At 36.4% G+C, this 23,989-nt stretch overlaps 1 protein-coding gene across 8 annotated transcripts in view; it reads left to right on the top strand.

Annotated features, from left to right (window-relative positions):
- CBLB (Cbl proto-oncogene B) overlaps positions 1–21,728 on the top strand; it is a 239,262-nt gene extending 217,534 nt beyond the window's left edge. For all 8 annotated transcript variants that reach the window (XM_066240711.1, XM_066240715.1, XM_066240714.1 and 5 more), the window contains 2 exons: positions 4,248–4,367; positions 18,887–21,728. In XM_066240711.1, coding sequence (XP_066096808.1) covers positions 4,248–4,367; positions 18,887–19,146 — 380 coding nt within the window. In that variant the 3' untranslated portion in view covers positions 19,147–21,728. The remainder of the gene's footprint in view (positions 1–4,247; positions 4,368–18,886) is intronic.
- The last annotated feature ends 2,261 nt before the right edge of the window (positions 21,729–23,989 follow it).

Genomic DNA, 23,989 nt, shown 5'->3' with positions numbered 1-23,989 from the left:
GCTAGATTTCAGTTGTTCTCAGCAATGGTTGTTTTATGATTTAGTTGTAAATTTGATGTGGTTGTGGGAGGGGGTGATCACAGTGTTGAACTACTCTGCCATTTTTGCTAGACATCTTTTCCACTCTTACAATTAGTAAATCTTTTATTTCTAGTCTTTACTTAGTATTTTTTAACTATTACTTTACTTAGTAATATTTAAAATAAGTATTATATTTCAAATTTAGCATTATATACTATAAATCACAGGCAGTAGTACTTTGCCTTTTACTATAGATTAATCCTATCATATTTATTCATTTGTTTATCAAATATTTATTACTATATAGTAGTATGTTGAATGTGGTATTTTCAATTTATATGTTTTAATCTTAAGCATGGAAATAAAATTTTATTATAATTAGTTATTAAAGAGTTATTTTTAAAGCCTTTATTGCCTTTCAATTTTTCCTTATCAGGAGACAGTACTGTATTCTGTAGTAATTGTGTTGTATATATTTTCCCATCAAAGTGTGAATGCTTCCAACTTTATAACTGCTATTATAAAAGCCCAGTTTACCCAGTACCTGACCAGTAGCACACTTAGCATGACAGAACCACGGTAGTGATTCAAAACTAAAGTATAAATCTTTTTATTATTTATGATAATACTTTAATGTAATTAGTGACTTTTTAAGTAAAATAGTTTAATAAACAATATCATACAATTGTATACCATATTTTTCACTCCATAAGACACACTCCCCCCCCCCAAAGTAGAGGAGAAATGCCCGTGTGTCTTATGAAGCAAAAAATACAGTATTTTATTAAATACTTTAACATACCATTTGGTTCAGAATTTTTTTTTTCTTCTTATTTTCCTCCTTAAAACCCTAGGTGTACCTATTCTTATGGTCAGGTGCATCTTATGGAGCAAAAAATACAGTATTTTAGAGTTTATTTATGACTCTGCAGTGTTCCCAGAATCTAATGTTTAGCCTTAAATAAGTGGAAGATTAGAAATAGTGTAAGTAGCCCTGGCCGGTTGGCTCAGCGGTAGAGCCTCGGCCTAGCATGCAGAGGACCCGGGTTCGATTCCCGGCCAGGGCACACAGGAGAAGCGCCCATTTGCTTCTCCACCCCTCCGCCGCGCTTTCCTCTCTGTCTCTCTCTTCCCCTCCCACAGCCAAGGCTCCATTGGAGCAAAGATGGCCCGGGCGCTGGGCATGGCTCTGTGGCCTCTGCCTCAGGCGCTAGAGTGGCTCTGGTCGCAACATGGCGACGCCCAGGATGGGCAGAGCATCGCCCCCTGGTGGGCAGAGCGTCGCCCCTGGTGGGCGTGCCGGGTGGATCCCGGTCGGGCGCATGCGGGAGTCTGTCTGCTGTCTCTCCCTGTTTCCAGCTTAAGAAAAAAAAAAAAAGAAATAGTGTAAGTATATCTGCAAAACCTACAAATTAACCATAACAAAATAAAAAAGTGTATGTATTTTCAAAGATAATCTTTCTTGCACAAGATTTGAAAGTAAATTTTACTGAATAAATCAAAATCCTGGGGAAATTTCTAAATTTATGCAGAAATTACTGTATTTGATTCCTTTGGTTACTCTTCCTAATCAAAGATTAACATTTATTGCATGAAATTTGATTTATCTTCCAAAAATATTTCAACAAAATTAATGACTGAACCACTGATTCTTCAAATATTGAAAGTTCAAAATCTAATACTCATTTTAATCTTGAAATTAGTGAAAACAAGTTAAGTAGCCTTAGTTAGGTCAAAGTCTCCAGCAAAGGTGGAGATAATTATTGTACTCAAGCAGGGTAAATAATAACTAATGACTTCTTTCTTGGAGGGGAGGCAGTGAGAAAGACTCCTGCATGAGCCCCAAGCACAGTCTACCCAGCAAGACCCCTATAGGGCGATGCTCTGTCCATCTGGGACCATTGCTCCGTTGCTCAGCAACCAAGCTATTTTAGCACCTGAGGCAAGGCCATTCCTGATCCAGAATCAAACCCAGGACTGGGCCAACACTCTACTGATGAGCCAACTTGTACAGGGCCCAATGACTTCATTCTTGACTTAAATTATTTAATCAAAAATTGGTATAAATCAGTATGCATTACCTTTTTAAGTACCTCTTACATATTGTGAATGAAAAACTTAAATGAAAGTTAAAACAAATATAATTAGGTCTTTAATATTTTTTCATGAATTTGTCAGTTAGTGAAATTTATGGGTTTGATTTTGAATTTATGAAAAATCAATCTGTCTGCACTTCCATTTTATAATTAAAAAGGAAATACTTACAAAGTCCAGGCTACTGCTGGGCAGTGATCTTAGTACTGCATTTGTGTTAGGAGGTAAAATTCAAACAGTGAATAAGATAAGGTCCATGACGTCAAAAGAACTTAGAGCAGCTTTGGATATCCCTGGCAGACATAAAAGTAAGTAGCATGAGAGAGGAAAACAGAAGAACCTGGGATGGAAGTGCTGGCTAAGTAAGTTATCAGTGAACCCAAGATCACAGAGGTGTAATGTTCATCCCCTCAACGGAGGAATCCATTCTGTGGATTTTAAACCTATACCCTACCGATTTAAACCAGTTAGGCTTATGGTCCTAGCAAATTGATATTGTAGCATTGTTAAAATCTACTTTTCTGCCTTAAGTTCCAGTGAATAAATACTATTAGAATAAGATAAATTTTAATTTCTCCACAGTTTATTTATTTATTTTTTTCTGGCTTCTCACTCAACACTCCGCCATCTTGGCTGCTTCTCTTGGCCTCCTCCACGTGGCCTTTCTCTGTTCTCTGCTCTCTGCTCTCTCTTCTCTCATGATAATCTCAGGAACCAAGAGAGCAAGCTCTTGTTCTGCCCCCATTTTATAGTGTAGATTCATAACCTTTAATTCAATATACAAAATAGGGAAGTCTCTAATACAAAGTCACTTATCTGAGGCATGATGAGATTGTACCACCCCACATCAAAAAGGGTGGGAAAGGCTTAATCCCAAAACCAAGCCCCAGGCTACAAGAATTCTGCCTGCCCACAGCCTACAGACACACACATTAATATCACCTGGGCAACGGCCTCCACGTGGGCAGCGCCATCTTTAACAAAGTGAGCATGTAAAGCCAGTGGCCAGGGCCACTATCACAGCAGCCTGGCCCATGCAGGTTTGCATTGGATTTAGACAGTCGGTAAAGAAACAATGGAGCCAAGAACTGGTGGGTCATTTTCTTTAACCCTAGCTTGCACCCAGTGGGCAAGTAAAAACACACACTGGGCTCCAAAACCCACTCACATTCAGTGCTCACAAAGCTATTGACTTATCCGAGTTTCCTAGAATCAAAGGTTTCTAGCTCACCAGACTTATTCACCTCTGTTCCCCATCTCCTTCCTTCTCCCTGCACAAACTCTACACAAAACTGGCTTCTCACTCAGTACTCCGCCATCTTGGCTGCTTCTCCTGGCCTCCTCCACATGGCCTTTCTCTGCTTTCCTCTCTGTTCTCTCCTCTAATGATAATCTCAGGAACCAAGAGCACAATTTATATTTTTTTACTATGTAAGATACTCCCTCTCTGACTGCCAAGATAGTAAAAAAAAAAAAAAAAAAATTAAAAAAAATTTTACTGTACATTTAAACCTTACTAAAAGTATAACTTTTAACAATTAAATTTACTATTCAGTAAGCCAGTTAGCAATGATTTTTTAACATAGGATGCACAATGTAGTTATTATAAAAAGCACCTTACATGTTCAGGAGATTTCACATAAATTCATTTAATCCCCACCAATCGCAAATGTGAGATCCATTTTACAGACTGCATATTACTTAGCGAGATTAACTGATTTCAGATACTCTTATAGGCAAAATTTAAACACACCACTCTGCCTTATTATTATTATTATTATTATTTTACTTTTACAACAGTTTCTGTTCATTGTACAGGAAAGATTGGGACAGAAAATAAAAATCAGAAGCAGTTTTATCAACAGTTTTACAATTAAGTAAGATCTGTAAAATATAAAATTGGTAGTCTCTGTTATCTAGGAAAAAATGGAAAGAGCATATTTGATCAACTGATAAATAAAAAGAAAATATGCTGGCAGATAAAGACATTTTATATTGTTAATATCAGCCATGAAATTAGTTTTCTAATTTATTTGCAAAACTTGGGTCTTTACAGAGAATTTCTAGAATTTTTTCTTCAGTCAACTAGCAGAAACAGTCATTCTAATGGGAAAATTATCTCTATTTTTAAGATCCCTTTTTTGATCCAGCAACTGGCCAAGTTCCTTTGCCTCCTGCAAGGAGATTGCCAGGTGAGAATGTTAAATCCAACAGAACGTCACAGGATTACGATCAGCTCCCTTCAACTTCAGGTGAGTTGGCTAATATGATAATAATGCTTTCGGAGTACCTTTTACTCATTATATAATTTTACTCATTATATAATCGCCTAAGAAAGTATTATCATCATCACCTTTGCAATTGCTTATAAAGCTTGTATTATTAGAGGAATGCTTACAAAATTACCTCATGAAAGAGGAAAGAAAATTAAGCCTTAATATTATAGATATTTGATCAGTCAGTCAAGTATGTTCTCTGATGCAAAATCTGTTCATTCCCTAACTTTTGTTTTGCCTTACCAGATACGATAAAAGGGGAAATCTCTGTATAGATTGTCATGTCACATTCCTTTATTTCTCCATTAATGGAAGAAATCTCTTTAGAACTGATATTAGCACCAAACTGTTCATTCTCATAGCTTATTCAGGGCTTCTACGCAGTGCTCCACTGCCAGCCCTTACATGGAAGGATATATCATATATGCCATTTTAGTAAATTCAAGGCCATACTCATAACCTGTATTTCTGAGCAATATGAACAATGCTTTCGTTCTTCAGTTCAAACATCAATTTACAAAAGATTTGTTATTAATAATAACCACATTCTATAATTTCTGAATCAAAACAATGACTAATCTGAGAATTATCAATGCAGTCGTTCTTATATACTTGATGACACACATGAGATATGCTGAAAACCTTCTATGGTTTTTCTAAGTTTTAACACTTAAATAAAGCCCAGAAGAGCATGGAATTTTATTAGCCTTTTCAAAAAAAAATTTTTTTTTTTTGTATTTTTCTAAAGCTGGAAACGGGGAGAGACAGTCAGACAGACTCCCGCATACGCTCGACCGGGATCCACCCGGCATGCCCACCAGGGGCGACGCTCTGCCCACCAGGGGGCGATGCTCTGCCCCTCCAGGGGGTCGCTCTGCCGCGACCAGAGCCATTCTAGCACCTGGGGCAGAGGCCAAGGAGCCATCCCCAGCGCCCGGGCCATCTTTGCTCCAATGGAGCCTTGGCTGCGGGAGGGGAAGAGAGAGACAGAGAGGAAGGGGAGGGGGAGGGGTGGAGAAGCAGATGGGTGCCTCTCCTGTGTGCCCTGGCCAGGAATCAAACCCGGGTCCCCCACACACCAGGCCGATGCTCTACCGCTGAGCCAACTGGCCAGGGCCGCCTTTTCAAAATTTGATCCATGCTCTCTTACCGATTTACTTCTAGACTTTGCAAGATTTTAGATATATCTGTGGGTAGGTAGGCAGTGAAACACTGTAGTTCCAGGAGAAAGAGTAGAATTCCAGATCAATGAAAAATTATGCGAGTCAAGAAGGGGAGACTGTCTGGCAACCTCTATGGTAAGGAAGGAAGCAAATCCCTTAGGGAAGAAATGTTAAAAAGCAACTTTAAGGACAGTACCATGAGCAATTTAAAATAACATATTCACTACAACCAACTCTAGATTAAGAGAAACATATACTCAAGTTATGGGAAGAATTGTGGCCAAAATGCTATATGTTCACAGCTTCCTTACAGTTTCTCCATAGTGTGTTGGTGCTGTAGAGCCTAGAGGAAGGAGCATCATTCACATGTGTGATTTCACCTCATAGGAATTTCGATTAGCATTACACTAGAAATTTTAAGGATAAACCTTGGGTCGGTTGCAAACCTTGTTGAAACATCCCAAAATAGGCATTTATCAGAAGCCTGAACCAGCTTTTACCTGAGTGATAAAAATAATTCTGATTATTACTATGAGGGCCTCAGCTAGCTGTTACATAAATATTTCAACCTCCTCCTTGACCTCTCTTTATAAACAAGATCAAACCTCAGAAAATAATATACTTTTTCCAACAAGATATTTGCTTACATGCAGCTCCCAGTGCTACCAAGCTGACCACTTGTTAATTTCCCACCAGCAGAGGGTTGCTTCTGGATTTGGTATTTCCATTAAAAACTTGAGATTGGGCCCTGGCCGGTTGGCTCAGCGGTAGAGCGTCGGCCTAGCGTGCAGAGGACCCGGATTCAATTCCCGGCCAGGGCACACAGGAGAAGCGCCCATTTGCTTCTCCACCCCTCCTCTCTGTCTCTCTCTTCCCCTCCCGCAGCCAAGGCTCCATTGGAGCAAAGATGGCCCGGGCGCTGGGGATGGCTCTGTGGCCTCTGCCCCAGGCGCTACAGTGGCTCTGGTCGCAACATGGCGACGCCCAGGATGGGCAGATTATCGCCCCCTGGTGGGCAGAGCATCGCCCCTGGTGGGCGTGCCGGGTGGATCCCGGTCGGGCGCATGCGGGAGTCTGTCTGACTGTCTCTCCCCGTTTCCAGCTTCAGAAAAATGAAAAAAAAAAAAACAAAAAAAAAAAACTTGAGATTGGGCCCTGGCCGGTTGGCTCAGTGGTAGAGCGTCGGCCTAGTGTGCGGAAGTCCCGGGTTCGATTCCTGGCCAGGGCACACAGGAGAAGTGCCCATCTGCTTCTCCACCCCCACCCTCCTTCCTCTCTGTCTCTCTCTTCCCCTCCTGCAGCCAAGGCTCCATTGGAGCAAAGATGGCCCAGGCACTGGGGATGGCTCCTTGGCCTCTGCCCCAGGTGCTAGAATGGCTCTGGTCGCAACAGATCGACGCCCCGGATGGGTAGAGCATCACCCACTGGTGGGCATGCGGGGTGGATCCTGGTGGGGCACATGCGGGAGTCTGTCTGTCTGCCTCCCAGTTTCCAGCTTCAGAAAAATACAAAAAAAAAAAAAAAACAAAACTTGAGATTGATGCTATGTTCTTTTAGGATTCTTATAGCCCTTATTCTGTAGTAATATCTTTTTATTAAGGCCCTTTTAAGATGACCATTGAGGATTCTGATATAATTGCTATATACCTTATAAATTCAATTTTATTGCTCTAAATGACTGATAGTGACTTAGGTATAAAATTTCTATGCAAAAGCTTTCTAAAGAATTAAAAAATAATTTTATTTAAAAATATTTTTTTATCCACTTATCTAAAAAGGATGTGTGCATGTATATCTGTATATACAAAGAGCCTTCCAAAAAGACAATTATAACAATTTGGGGGAGAGAATTAAAGTTTTTCAGATATAACAATTTATATGTAATGTTAATTAGGAACGAGTGGATTTAACTAGCCTGTGTTAAATTCACATATACCTGTATATGGGGCAGATCTTTTTTTTTGCTAATCTGCTTATTTCTTCACATGGGTATATATTTACATGATGTTTATGCCTGTTACTAGCTATGTTTTAATTTTTTCAAAATTTACTTTGCTTTTCTCTTGTTATAAGATAAAATTTTCTATAATTTGAATATCGTTCTTTAAAAACCCAGGCAATCCAGTTTGTAGTGGAACACAGCCATAATGATGATGTGTTTGTGCTGGTGCTGACAAAATATAGTATTACCTCTTGAGATTTTCCTATTCTTAGTATTTAGAAGGCAGTTCAAGGCAACACTTGAAACTAATTTAAGAATTTTAGTGTGTAACTTGTATGATATGTATTTGTAACTGCTGAAAAATATTATTGCCAAATACACAGGCAAAATAAAGGAGGTCTCATTATAAAAGCAGTTAATTCCAATATTGGTTTTCCTTTACTAGCTTAAAGGAAAACTGAGTGTTGAATAAATTATATATTAAGACTAAATATTCTGTAGTTCTCTCCGTTAAGATCTCAATTGGAAATTTTGGCCTCAGCTCACAAAGGACTAGAATTGTGTATCATTAACGATTTTTTTAAAACATTTTAAATTTTTTCTACTTTTATATGAAAGTTACTAAACATACAGAAAAGATCAAATAATTACAGAGAATACCCAGTAACCTATCACTAGACCTTACAATATTATTTTACTCAGTTTTCCTTATCAGATATTCACCTATTTATCAGCCATCTATCTACCCATCTGACACTGTTGATTTTTTTTTATTTAAAATTTGCATTTTTAGTTTATTGTATTGACATGGTTTTAAGTGTCCCACTCAATATAACATCCTCTACATCCTGCATTATGCTCTCTTGCCCCATGCAAGGTTTCTTTCCACCTCCATTTCACCCCCTTTGCCCTCCTATCCCCTACCTCTGCCCCCTTTTTCCTCTAGCTATTGGACCTGTTCACTGCATCTATATATTATATATATATTTTATTATCTTAGGATGAATTATATATTTAAGATTTTGTTTTGTGTTTCAACAAAGAAAATTGCAGTGTTATAGTTTGCACAGTTGGACTTCCTGAAATGTTTTCCTTTCTTAGAACCTGAAGTCTTTTTTCTTATAAATCTAATATTAAGGCTCATTAATAACCATAAAAATTGTATTCTATAAATTTAACTATCATAATTATCTATCACAGTATATGTGAGGATTTTTTTATTGTAATTTAATGAAAAATGTTTTAAAACATGCCCTTCTAAAATCAGTATGTCAATAGTAGCAGCAATTCAAGTTTACGATATTGATGAGTTCCAGAATTAATTCATCCAACTTAGAATAACAGAGGCTTAATGATGATGTGTTTGAGATTTCCTTCTGCCTTAATCCGTTAAATTTATATTATTTTTGTCATTTAATTCTCAGATATAGTTGAGAAAATAAGTAGTCTAAGAATCTTGATGTCCATCCCAAGTGTTGTTACAGAACTACTAAATAAGTTTAGAGATAATGTTTCAGATTGTACAAAATAATAGTTTTTATCATTTTTAAACACATACTATGGGCCAAATATGATGCTAAGTATTAATTTACATAGTTATATATAAATTTATATCATATACTATTAATATACATATTTAGAAGTTTATATAAACATAATTATGTAATACAATATATAAAACATATGTAAATGTAAATTTACCATATAATATTGCTGAAAACATCATTTTATTTCTCACAGCCAGTCAAAAGACAGATGGTGGGTGAATAGATAATATAACAAGACCTGTACATATGCTGCCTCCAAGGACCCATTTTAGATTGAAAGACACACAGACTGAAAGCAAAGGGATGGAGAGAAATAGTCATGCCATTGGAAACAACAACAACAAAGAGAGCTGAGGTAGCAATAATTATATCAGACAAAGTAAATATTAAAACAAGGGCTGTAATAAGAGGCACAAAGGGCACTACCTAATAATAAAGAGGTCAATAGAAGAAGACAGTGTAACTCTATACACCCAGTGTTGGAGTACCCAAACATATAATGCAAATCTTGATGGATATAAAGAGAAGGATCAACAGTAATATAGTCATATTAAGGGACTCTTAACACCCATTGACATCAATGGATAGATCATCCAGACAGAAAATCTACAAGGACACAGTGGCCTTAAATGACAGATCAGACCAGAAGATTGAATTGATATTTTTAGGACACTTCCCCCCAAAACATGAGAATATACATTCTTTACAATGTACACAGAACATTTTTGAGGATAGACCACATGTTAAAGCCACAGAACAAGTCTCAATAAATTAAGAAGATTGAAGTCCAGTGAAGCATCTTATATAACAATGATGTAAAACAAGGAATCAATTACAAGAAGAAAACTGAAAAACACATGTGGAGGATAAATAACATGCTACTAAACAATGAATGGATTAACAGTGAGATAAAGGAAAACATTAAAAGACACCTGGAGACAAATGAAAAAGAAAACACAATGACCAAAAATCTATTGAAATTCTCAACAAAATATTAACAAATCAGATTAAGCAATATATTAAAAAGATCATACATCATGATCATGTGGACTTTGTTACAGGAATGCAAGGCTGGTTTAATATCTTCAAGTCAGTTAATGTGATACATCAGTGTTTTTCAGTCGCGGGTCCACGGACCAGTCTGGCAGAAATTTGGTGCTGGTCTGTGAAAGATGTAACCACCCTGATGATGTATGAAGATAATGGACCCAGTGACCTTAGTCACATTCACTGATGGTCAGGGTGATTTCTGCCTTAGTGGTCCCCAAAATATTTCTCCTATTTTCACTTGTCCCCACATATAAAATGGTTGAAATATGATACATCACATAAACAAAACGAAGAATAAAAATTATATGATGATATGAACAGATACAGAAAAAACATCTGACTCAATCCAATAATCTCGCATGATAAAAACTGTAAGCAAAATAGGGATAGAGGAACATACCTCAACATATTAAAGACCAACTATGATTAACGCATAGCTAACATTATACCAACTGTGAAAAGCTGAACCTTTTCTCTAAGATCAGGAATAAGACTAGAATACTCACTCTCTCCAATTTTATTCAACATAGAAATCAGATGAGAAAGGAGTAAAAAGTCATCCAAATTGCTAAAGAAAAAAATATATATTATTTGCAGATGAAATGATACTCTATATAGAGAATCCTAAAGATTCTATCAAAATCCTATCAGAACTAATAAATGAATTCAGTAAAACAGCAGAAAACAAAATTAATATACTAAAATTTATTGCATCTTATACACTGATAGTGAATAATCAGAGAATTTAGGACAACAATCTTACATTTGCAATTGCATCAAAAATAAAATACCTAGGAATAAATTTAACCATGGAGGTAAATTTGTACTCAGAAAAGAAACAAACTAAAGAAGAAACGGAAGAATCGCAATAAATGGCAGCATGTTCCATTCTCATGGATAGGAGGAATGCTACGCAAAGCAAACCACAGATTCAGTACAACCTATCAAAATACCAGTGGCATTATTCACAAATCCAGGACAGATATGTCTAAAATTTATATGGAACCTTAAAGGACTCCAAATAGTCAAAGCAATCTTGAGAAATAAGAACAAAGTTGTAAGAATATATGCTACCATATATCAAGTTATACTATAAGGTCATACATACTAATCAAAACAGCATGTGATTGGCATAAAAACAGACACATATGTCAGTGGAGCAGAATAGAGAGCCCAGAAATAAATCTACACTTATATGGTCAATTAGGTACAAAGAAGACAAGAAATGAAATGGGGTAAAGACAGTCTCTTCAATAAATGATGTTGGGCAAACTGGACAGATAAATGCAAGAGAATGAAACTGGATCACTTTCTCACACTGTTATTTTAACATAAACTGAAAATGGGTTAAAGATTTAAATGTAAGACCTGAAAGCGTAGCACTCCTAGGAATAATTATAAACAGTAAATTTTGAGACATTGCTCTTAGTACTATTTTTTGTTGTATATGTATCCATGGGCAAGAGAAACAAAAATAAATGGGACTCTATGAAACTAAAAACTGTCTGCATGGCAAAGAAAACCATCAGCAATGGAAAAAGACAACCTACTGAATAGAAAAAGATATTTGCAAATGATATATCTGATAATAAGTTAATATCTAAATGCATAAAGAATTATATAAGTTAACACCAAAAGGAAAATGTGATTAAAAAATGGGCAGAGAAAAGTAAAAAAATGGGCAGAGAACCTGAACAGACACTTCTCCACAGAGGATATACAGATAGTCAGTAGACATATGAAAGATGTGCACCATCACTAATCACTGGGGAAATGCCAATTAAAACCACAATGAGATACCAACTCACACCGGTCAGAAAGACTGTCATCGATCAATCAACCAAAAACAAGTGATGGTGAGGATGTGGAGAAAAAGGAACCCTTGTGCACTGTTGATGGGATTTTAAATTGGTACAGCCACTATGGAAAACTGTAAGTAGGTACCTCAAAAATTTTAAAATGGAACAAACATATGAGCCAGCATTTCCACTTAATCCAAAACACTAAGTCAAAAAGATAGATTCACCCTCTGTTCATTGCAGGATCATTTACAGTAGTCAGGATAGGGAAGCAACCTAAGTGTCCACTGATAGAGGAATGGATGGAAATAATGTGGTACATATATGCAATGGAATATTGACCATAAAAAGGAATGAAATCCTCCATTTGCAACTACATGGATGGATTTAGAGGGCACTATGCTCAGTGAGAGAAGTAGCATAGAGAAAGACAAATAAATACCTTATCATTTCACTTATATGTTGCACCCCCAAAAACAAAATAAAGGAATGAAACAGAAACAAACTCACTGATAAGAGAACAAATTGATGGTTTCGAGATGAAAGGAGGGTTGGGGCCTGGGTGATAAATGTGAAGGGATTCAAAAGTGTAATTTGCCAGTTATAAAAATAGTCCTGGGAATGAAAAGTACAGCATAGGGAAGATAGTCAGTATTATTATAATAATTATGTATGGTGTTAGATGGGTACTAGACTTAATCAAGGTGATCATTTCATAAGTTATATAAATGTCTAATCACTATATTGTACACCTGAAACTAATATAATGCTATATATCAAATGCAATTGAAAAATAAAAAAATAATTTTAATTGTACATGCATACATTTGTTACCTGAGTTTGGAGATGCCCAATGATAAAGATAGTAGCAAAGGAATAGCAGTAATGGGACAGAGCATTAGAATTGTAAAACTGTACTAGTGATATCAATACCTGGATTCTGATCATATTTCACCTGACCTTAGAAAGCCACTCACTGTGTGCTTTCTGTTCTTTATATATCTGTAAAGTCAACCTGTTTTTCTATCATAGATCCTTGAGTAATTCCTCCCTGTAAAACTAGCAGAGGAAACCTAAGGATAGTTTTTGTAATTATGAGTATAGTACGGGTACATTGAAGAGTAAAATAGAATTAAAAACAAACAAGTAAAAGAAGTCACCTGTAGTCCTATCACCAATAAAAAACATTATTGCCATTTTAGAGTACTTCTTTCTAATGTTCTCTTCTGTGCCCATGCTCACATAGTTGAAATCATAACATGTCAATTCTGTCTCCATCCCATTTAACATAGCATAAGTATCTTACCACATAACAAATAGAATGTAGGAAAATGTATTCATTATTGATGACATTTGCTTTAGTGAACACATCTTTCAAAATATGGACTAAAAAAAACCCCACCATAGTTTAGATAATGAGGAAAAAAATAAGGACTTTTTGTGGTAAAATAGTTGGCAGCCACAGAAGTAGAAATACCATCCACTCCTGTGGATGTAGACACAGCAGAGTATGTCACCTTTTTATCATAGTCAACCTTAGGGCCTTTTTAGGCCTTTTTCCTGCTATTCAATCCTGCCCTATCTGCAACAATGAAAGTTTATTACCACAGATATACTACGTATTTCTATGTTCTGTGGCTATTTGGAGGACCACAAACTCTTATAGGATCAAAGATTGCTTTTGTCCCTTAAGCATCAATTTTTGCCCTGTTGAGGTTGATAGTGTCCTATTTAAAATACATGATGTACAGTAATCATTCAAAAGATTATTCTAATAATGTTATCATCAGGTTAATTCTTATGCCACACAGGACTTTATGTCTCTTTGCTCTTTAATATGCTTAGAAAATGATAATTGAATCAAGATTTACTTTTAAGCCAGTGCTTCTCAAACCTTTCTTCACACCAAATAGTTGACTCTGAACAACACAGGAACTAAAGCTTTAACTAAAACTGGACGATCACATGCAGGAAGTTGCTTTAAAGTTTAAAGTTTAAAGTCTGTTTAATCTCAAAAAATATCTGCAAAATTTGCATTTTACCCCCTCGTATATCTGTAGTCACTTTAATATTAAAATATTTTTATATTAACAATCCCGTGTCCTTGAGTAAAACTGGTGCTCCAAGAAAATGTACTGTTTTTATCCACATAGTCTTGCACTTATTTTGATATTGGTGCTATTGCTCATAGGAGTTTAAAAATACCTTGAGCATGGACAACAGCACTAGAATAAACATGTGCCCTTCCAAAAACTGTTTTTAATGAGGACATTTATTCAGGTCCAGAAATTCCCATACAGTTGGTAAAATTCCATAGCCATGTCACTATACTCCAAACCTACAATATAATAACTTAGGGAACTATGAGACAGTTTTCTCTTTTGTTCTATTGCTTCCTTCTATTATCCACACATTCTAAGGAGTATAAGGACCTGGTGTCTCCTACTGTTAGACATTGTGAAAATGAACAAAATGGGGAAGGTGCAGGCTGTTTATGAGCTCTGGAAAGAAATGTGTTGAAAGAGGAATTAGCTTTAAGTGATTTGCTCTAATGATCAGCAAGGAAATGGTCTGCCTCTTTTTTCTTAAACAGCTTCCACTGTTCAGGTTGTAACAGATCTTGCTTGTTAAGATCTTGCTTAAAAGCTTTATATAGAATTATACACTCACAACAAATCCTGTGTTTTTACCCTCTTCCACATCTCTGACATCCCTGTTAATGTAGAATAATTGCTGTTTTCAGTATAGCAGTTAAATGTGAATTCATTGTTGTTTCTTTTTAATGGTCTCCTTAGCACATATACTGAATGTGACATTAATTCACATACTTCCTGACTAAGAAGGGATAAATAATAATTCTAAAAATGGAGATACAAGAGAATTATAAAAATATGTTGCTTAAATCAGAGTTGCTCAAAATCTAAGTGGCCAAACTAATGCATCTGGCTAAAACAGTTGAACAAAATATTAAGATATTCAAAATTGGATAAATATGTAGGAATAAGTAAAAATTTATATAAAACAGGTGGCAGAAAGTTGTAATATAAATTCCATTTATAGGTTCTACTACATGATACAATTCAACTTCTGTGCATTTGGAAGAATCTGAAGAGTTGTCTGCACTATTTGGGGGAAATAGATTTTGAATGAGGGCAATGAGGACTGGGTTTAAATGATTTAAATTTTATGAGTTTTGGATTTAAAAGGGAAATCCATCTATTAAAAAAAATAAATCTTTGCTTCAAGAAAGTTTTATTTTCATTAAAATGTTTTTATAATCTGTCATGATTCCTTCCAGAGGTCATTAGAATCATTTTCTCTAGTTGATATTACAGTCATATTTTGTATGCAAGAAAAGCCCAATTCCAGAATGAGAGAGACTGTCCATACTCTTAACTAGAGATCTGACTGAATCACAGTGTGTGTGTTTTTTCCTGCTGACTTGGGTTTCCTAAATTATGTTTGCCGTGTATTTTTTCCAAGCAAAGAACAGCTTTCTCTTAAGTAAAACTAGTCATCTAAATTCCATTTCATTTGACCAGTATTAGTTATAGCAGCCTCACAGAGTGGGTAGGTTTCTTGAGGTTTTCATAGGTGCCGGCTTTTTTAGCATCATTTACCAAAATCAGAGAGACGTGCTTATTAAATCGAAAAGTTCTGAATCGTAAGACTTCATTCCCAGTTATCCTACTTGGTGTGTCTCGGGCTGCCATAGTGTCCTTCCACTTGAGGACTACATACACATAGCTGTTCTTTTCACAGGTACTTGTCATTCATGTGCCCTACTCAATAGTTTGGACAGAAACAAAATAACAACACTAGAAAAAAAATCTTAGAAAATTACCAGCAGAATACAAGGAATTTAGACTTGATTTACATCGAGGTACTCTTCCTCAGTTAAATAGTTAAATTGGAATAAACAAGGTTTCACTGTTTAAATTCTGTAGTCATTGATTAAAGGAAGACTTGCCAGAATTTCCAATAATCTTCTGGAAATGATTAGAAGCAAAGTATAATGTATTGTTCATCTCTGCATGACATAATGGAAATATTTAATATAAAAATAAATGGAACCTCAAAACACAGTAAAAAATGCAACATAGACCATAGTAATTTGAGATGTTTAGTTACAGCAAGAAACAATACAGACTTAGCAAGAACCAGAAATTAATGTGTTCTTATAGACGAGCGTAATTTAGTAAGCTTTATCTACCGCCACAATAATTTTTAAACTCCATATTATCCTATAAGAAAGAAACAATAAAAATAAGACTGAAAGGCAGTAACTGTGGGACGAACCGAAAGCACAAGGCTAATGTGTTCCAAAAGGAAAATTTATTTTAAAAGCGCCTGGATAATAGATACAAGCGGGCTGAGACTAGCAAAAGGGTGTCTGCCCCGAGCTGCGGAGTGAGCGTTAGATATAGGGGTTGTTGCAGGCAGGCTGTGGCTGCACCTGGACATACTCAGATTAGCATATCGGGGTTTGTTGCTTTGGTTACACACTGTCCCTTTTCCCATCCCTCAGGCCTCGCATGATGGCCTTGTCTCAAGGACATTTCCCAGAACCTTCGGGGGGGGGGGTGTTGGTTTAGGTGACGAGAGGTTGGGTGAAGGAAATGTTTACTGAGTAAGTTGCCCTAATGTGAGTTGGGTGAGGGGAATTTTTAAAGGAGCCAATTTAACCCTAACAAAGACTGTTATCCAATTTGTTATGTAACCAAACATTTTCATTGGATGCTTCTATTTTATGTGTTTATTTTACTGCTAGAGTTTTGACTAGGATTTTTTTTACAAGTTATTGAATATATTTCTCTTAAAAATTTTAAAATAAGGTATCAGATAATTTTTATGGTTTATATTTACTATTATTGAAAAGAACCATTTTCAATACCTCCTGAAGCCATTGAGAAATTGGGTGAGGCCACCGAGACCAGGAGGACAGTATGGGTACAGGAGTCAGGAGTCATTTGGGTCTAGCCTCGCCTTCCTCATTTACTTAACAGTGTCCTTGGATCTGCAAAGAAAAATATTAAATAAAGGTTTATGTCTACATAGTGTTAAATCCATAATGTATTTCCATTTGACGATTTTTATTTTAACCTTTTTTTAAAATCAAGGCTTCTGAATTAAAGTGCCAAATATAAATATATGGAAATACATGAAAACGCACCCTCTCAAGTTACTAGCCCACGCCCTGGTTTTCTGTATGGGATAGTGGCCTGTAATGAATTTTCTTTTTCTTAATAAAATTGCTCTTCATTCATGGGCACCAATGTCATTTGGTTTAACTTTGAGAAATTATTTCAGGAGAGTCATCTGCAACCCAGTTGGCCCCTGTAATGTTTCTGCTGGCTTTGCTTTTTCTCAAGCAAAACTTCCTATATTGGAATCTGGATGAAGTTTTGAGCAAAGTACTTCTGTTCAACCTATTGACAAACAGTAGACTTGAAGTATCTACATTTTCTTTTTATTTTCCTCCCTGGGATCAGTAAGGCATCACTTTATAGCATTACTAACTTGGAAAATCAGACAGGTAGAGACACTACAGAACTTTTTTGCAGAGCAGTTCTGCTGTGACATGGGAGGGAAGGACGTGGTGGAAGTGTTCTGCAAGGAGTATTGATGAGCTTGTAACAGGGCTTCGTGTAGAACAGTGGTTCTCAAAGTGTGCGCCAGGGAGCACTGGTGTGCCCTAGAAGATTTTCAGGTGCTCCCTATGGTATTCCAGAGGAATTTGTGCCTGTTGGGGACCAAAAAACCAACAGGGTTTTTGGAGTTTAGATTTTTGGGGGACAGAGGTGTGGGGAATTGGCTGTAAGCTGACAGTCTGCCCAACCCCCCACCTCACTTGCCTGATTCGGTTGCAAAAGGCTGTTAAGCTGGATTGTTTACACTACCCCCCATGTTCCCTAGGAAGACTGGAGGCAAGTTTCTTCTGTCCTTTGTTTGGTATAAAGTTAAGATGATATATATGGTGGGGGTTTTGGATTGATGATTAAACATAACAAATTGTCTCTTGAAGCCTTTTGGATTTCTATAAAAGAAGAATGTGTGGCAATATCTAAAAAAGCTTTGAACATTTTACTATAATTTTCAACATCCTATTTATGTGAATTAGGATTTTCTACCCTCAACACAATTAAGAGTAAAAAGAGAGGAATTCTTCAATGCATTGATGAGGAAATGTGAGTTTGTCTTTCAAATATATGCCCAACCATTGAAGAAATCACTAGGATACATCAGGCTCATGTTTCTCATAAACACAGAATGAAAAAACTTACATTCGTGCTGGGACCTGCCGAATTTACTAAATCTTATTAAGAACATATCTACATATATATAAAGATAACTTTTTTGTCGTTTATTTTTTTAATCCCTTTTACAAATTTTAAAAAGTATAACTCAAAAATGTTTTTTAATGTCAGAATAAATTTAATTTGTCGTCTTTATTTCGTTTACCATAAAAGCACGCTTGGACTTTATGTTTTTTCCTTTAATATTTGACTTAATTATCATAACATATTTCTCAGAAATTTGTATATAGTGCGCCTACAATTATTTGTAGGATTTTAAATGTGCCGCGACTTCAAAAAGTTTGAGAACCACTGGTGTAGAAACTTCCCAGGAATCTTCCTCTACCATAGTAAATAAGGTTGAGCTGTTTTGCCAAAGTGGAAGCCTTTTCAGACAGGTTTTTTTTTTCTTCTATATCTCTTATTTCATACGGCTTGAAGAATATGTGAAATGGAAGTAAATTTGTGTTATTTTTCAGTCAAATTTCCAACACAGTCTATCTCAGTTTGCTGATGTTCAAAATATGGCAATATATCCTATCCTACAATAGTGTATCAAAAAAGAAAGAAAAAAAACATTTCTTTGTGGAGATAATGAAAAATAGGTTTTCATATAAAATAATGATATCATACTAATGTTATTATATCTTTACTATTTCTCATTATTTAAATGATATTTCTCTTTAAAATCTACACAGATAGTTCACAAGCACCAGCCCGACCTCCTAAACCACGACCGCGCAAAACTGCACCAGAAATTCACCACAGAAAACCCCATGGGCCTGAGGCAGCATTGGAAAATGTCGATGCAAAAATTGCGAAACTAATGGGAGAGGGTTATGCATTTGAAGAGGTGAAGAGAGCCTTAGAGATAGCCCAGAATAATGTCGAAGTGGCCCGCAGCATCCTCCGAGAATTTGCCTTCCCCCCGCCAGTCTCCCCACGTCTAAATCTATAGCAGCCAGGACTGTCAACAGCCAATGTAAAACAATTGGTGCATACTCCAGGAGCCTGGAAAGGAGAAGAGGTGCACAGAACATAAGGAAGAAGGTGTCTCCTCACGTGGCATCTTGAGAGCGGTGTGGGGGGGCCGCTTCTCAGAAGACAGCTGCTTGCTCAGGATGTCAGCGGCTGCAGCTTCCTTATTTTTGCTAGCCATACTTTTAAATCAGGGTTGAACTGACAAAAATAATTTAAAGACGTTTACTTCCCTTGAACTTTGAATCTGTGAAATGCTTTTCCTTGTTTACAGGTTGGCGAAGTTGCAGTGTGTTTTTAGTTTTGTTTTGTTTTGTTTTGATACTTGTACTGTGTTCTTGACGGACCCTTTGTAGAGTGGTCAGGTCTGCTGTAACACCTCCCACCAGCTCCCTCGATCCACATGAAACAGCTCAGTCACATAGTCATTTTGATCTCCCATCACCCATCACACCCCCACCCCCACCAATTTCATCTCCCATTTACAAGATGCTTTAAAGGTTCTGATATTCAATGTATCAAACTAATGCAAAAAAAAAAAAAAACCCACAAAAAAAAAGTGTGTGTGGCCTTCACTACTGAGTCTTTTTTTGGAAACCATCGTTGTTGAGAGATGGGGAAAATCTGAATGTAGAAAGCATTTTTTTTTTGTCAGTGAACTGCCTTTTTTATAAGTTTTCATATTAAATAGAGGGGCTTCTCTTTTTAGTGTAACTTTGGGGATCTTCAATATTCCATTCTCACCTTTGTCATCCCAGGGGTATCATGACTATAAAAACCTAAAATATTTGAAAGCCACTACTGCAGATGAGGGAGAAAGACACTTGCACATGACGACTCTGTACGGAAGTTGTATAATGAGGTCCCCTGATATATAGGCCTGCGTTACTGTGAGGCATGCTGAATAAGAGGGCTGTCTCCCTGAAATATAGTAATCATTTTAAGAAAAAATTATGATCATACCTCTCCCAAGTAGAATAGAGTTCATGTCCTATTTGAGTGATGACACTGGTACCTAACAGGCTTAGGCACCAGTTCATTTTTGCAGTGGAAACATTAAATCTTTGATGCACTGTTAAGTGCTAATGCTACTGTGGCAATTTTTTTTTTTCTCAAAATTCTTAGTGATTTTCTCTGCAATCAAATTACAGTTCATATTTAATTTGTAGATTCATTCATTGCTTCCCATAGCTCCATCCAGTCAGATGAAAGAAATTTAGATGGTTTTGCCTTTTTTTTTGCAAAATGGAGGTTGGTTCTTCAGAAACCGTGTTAATCCTTTTAATAACTACAAATATTTATTGTGCATCTGTGATGTGTTTGGCACTGTTTTTAAAGCACAAACTGCTGCGAGCTGATTACGGCATAATGTTTTGTTCTTTGCGCTTTGGATGGACAGAGAGCCTGGAGGTTTTCACCAAAGATTCAGAAGTTTCAGGCAATCTGTTTTTTGTTTTTGTTTCTCTTTCTTTTCTAATGAGAAGTTAGTGAAATAATGAGACAAAACCAAGTCTCTGTGAGATCGGTGAATCCACAGAAGGTGTTCTAAATACAGACTGGTCACAGGATTGTGCATGCTGCTTCCACTCCTGAACTCCACACAGTGTGATGTAAAAAGATGCATCTGACGGTGAGCCTCTCTTCAGGACTTGAAAGGACAAGATCGAGCAGGCAGCAGGTCCCATGGAAAATAGTGCTGTGTCAGACTTGTTCAGTGGCCAGGTTGACCTGGGAGAAGAACTAATGCATTCCTTCGCAAAGTAACACCTGCCCTTACTTGACAGTTTTGCCATCAGGACATATGGTTCTTGAGGAGCTACAGGCCTTAGATCGTTTGTGCTTGTGTTTTAATTTCTTCAGGTATTCTGAGCTGATTAATGCCTCTGGAAGGAAATTTTTGATTTGCCTTAAATGTTCTTCCTATGAGTTTGCAGTTCTTCTACACTTTAAAAAATTATAGTGACTAATTCTCCATTGCTTTACAGACTCCATGTTATGTCATCATCGTGTTTTGGTTTTATCTGTTTCTGATGTCACATTGGAATAGCACTGTATAGTTTGGCTTTTTTATGACTTGCTGATCATAGGTTCATTCTAGAATCCAAAAATCGCCACTTGCTTGTGTAACATTGTTATGACAGTCTTAATAGGTTAGGGAATGATACAAAATACAAATATTGGAAAACAGGACGCTGGATGGTTGGGTTGGTTCAGTGGTAGAGCATTGATCTGGTGTGTGGAAGTCCCAGGTTCAATTCCTGGTTAGAGCAAAAAGGAGAAGCGACCATCTGCTTCTCCTCCCCTCTCCTGCCCTCTACTCTCTAGCTATCTCTCTTCCCCTCCCACAGCCAAGAATCAATTGCTTCCAGCGCGTTGGGCCAGGCACTGTGCATGGCTTCGTGGAGCCTTTGCCTTGTGCTAAAAATAGCTCAGTTGCAAGTATGGGCCCTAGATGAACAGATAATTGGACCCAGACAGGGGTCACTGGGGGGATCTCAGTCGGTTCACATACAGTAGTCTGTCTTTCTTCCCTCCTCTCACTTAAAAAAAAAAGAAAGAAAATAGTACATTCTCATTCAAACAATTCCTGAATAATGTGTGAAAACTTCAAGTGTAAATTAGAAAAAAAAGAGACTGATGGCAATATAGTAAATTTAGAACTAGTTTTTTTAATCTGTTCTGCAAAGAAAATTTACTGGTTTCCACCAAAATCTTCACATCTTATACTCAATAGCAACTGTTGGTTTGGTCATAAAAAAGAATGGATCACAAACTATACAGAATGGAATGGAATGAGGGAAACTTCTATCAAACACTGTCCTGAAGAGCCCATTGCTGCCTATTACCTATGACTTACCAAACTCCAAGGAAAAATTTTGAAGAAATAATTAAACTCAAATATTTTAATTATAAAACTGACTGCCCATGGATAGTTGATAATGATGCCAACTTGGTTTCACTGTGACTAAAAAAATTAGACATTCCTCCCATTTCTCAAGACTTAGTAATAAACAATTATCTTTTTTAGCTAGTGTGCCATATAATCCCAAATAATTAAAAAAAAAATTTGATGGGCGGCATGAACCTGCTCTCACCCTCCCCACAACACGTCCTGGGAGTAGAAGTGCTTGTCCTCAATATAGTCACGTAGAGTAATCTCCATGAACTTTTGTTTCCCCTCACTGTCTAATATTCTGGCCAAATTTTCTGGAATTGAATTACAGCAGTGATTATGGTTAACTTGAACTTCCTTCCACAAAGATGACCTTTAGCCCTTCTGTAAAGATTTCTCCTTGCCCACTTTGCAAATAGTCTTAATATTAGAACCCCAATTGCAATTTCAAAGGGCCCAGTTGTTAACATTTCACACACAAGAATACTTGCAAAGATTTCTTCATAATGTGAATTTTTGTTCTTTTTTAGTTCCAGAAGTATTTCCTATGGTTTGGACATTGTTTCCTCTCAGATTTTCAACTTGAAGCTTTAATTTGCACTGAGTTATCTAACCTAGTTAAAAATTTTAATTCTTTCTCTTAAGCTGACAGATTTGGAAGCAAATTACAGAATGTTTTCAACAATACAGGTACTGCCTGTTAACCTGGAATTTTAGTGCTTCTAGGAAAAGTTTCCAGAAAAAGACAGCAATAGAGTGAAGGGTTTTTGTTCCCATTACTATTTCATTTTTTAAATGCCTTTTTAAAACTTGTCTAATGTGGCAAAATAGTTATGTGTTCAAGTAATTTATATTCATCCTTTTTCAATTCTGGTTATTACGTAAACTCTAGTACTTTATCTGTTCTTTTAAGGTATTTTATAAAATGAATGTTAACTAAATGCAGAGTTGGTGTTTTCTTTCTAACTGAACATAAACATTTCAGAGCATTTCTATGTTGTAATTCTTTTTCATGTTAAGACATTTAAGAGCTGACTGGACAAGAAATGCAAAGAACCCATCCCATATCATTTTTAAGATACATATATTTGCATAGATTAGCTACTCCCATGTCTTAGAACTGAAAGTTAAAGTTGTATTAATCTTCCAAGTAAGAAATAATATCTGGGAAATGCTGAATAGATGACACCATATAATTAATTTCTAATCAACAATAACACCTGTTCTCTAAATTATTTCTTTTTTTTTTTTATCATTTGTTACTGGCCAGTGTACAAGGTGGGGTAAAAGTAGGTTTACCGTTCCTATGGAAAATAATATGATAATAAATAATAATATAAGAATAAATTCTGTTCCGTGTACTCACTGGAAACCTACATTTGCCCCAACCTGAATAGGAGGGAGAGAACTATGGAGATAAAAGCAATATGAATAAGTGCTTTTATATCAAGAACCCATGCATAGTAGTAATAATTATACCATCAAAGAACATACAATAAATGGGAGGTACACACTAGCAAGTAGTTCCAATATAATAAATGCTGTACAAATTTATCACACTGCAATGGAATTCTGAGCTTACCATAATGTTTAAGAACTATTATTGGGCATTTATTATATGCAAGGAACTTAGCATTAAAGCACTTAATTCTTTCAACCACCATCATGCCTCTTATAGACTAGGGGAGGAAAGCGGTGTGATACATTCCTTCTGGCAAGCTTAACAAGTGATAAGGTTGAATACCATTTTGTCAATCTAAAAGAGGAGCTAGGTTTTTGTTGTTAAGAAAGAACTCCAGAAGTAAAGCTTTTCAACTAGGAACAGCACACATGATAAAAACAAAATACTGTTATTTAGGCAAAGGTCTAGCAGTGGTCAACAAACTCATTAGTCAACAGAGCCAAATATCAACAGTACAACGATTGAAAT

Source organism: Saccopteryx bilineata, chromosome 8, assembly GCF_036850765.1.
Source record: "Saccopteryx bilineata isolate mSacBil1 chromosome 8, mSacBil1_pri_phased_curated, whole genome shotgun sequence".
Lineage (NCBI taxonomy): Eukaryota > Metazoa > Chordata > Mammalia > Chiroptera > Emballonuridae > Saccopteryx > Saccopteryx bilineata.
Note: the sequence above shows the minus strand (reverse complement) of the source record. Positions and strands in the feature narration are given on the sequence as shown.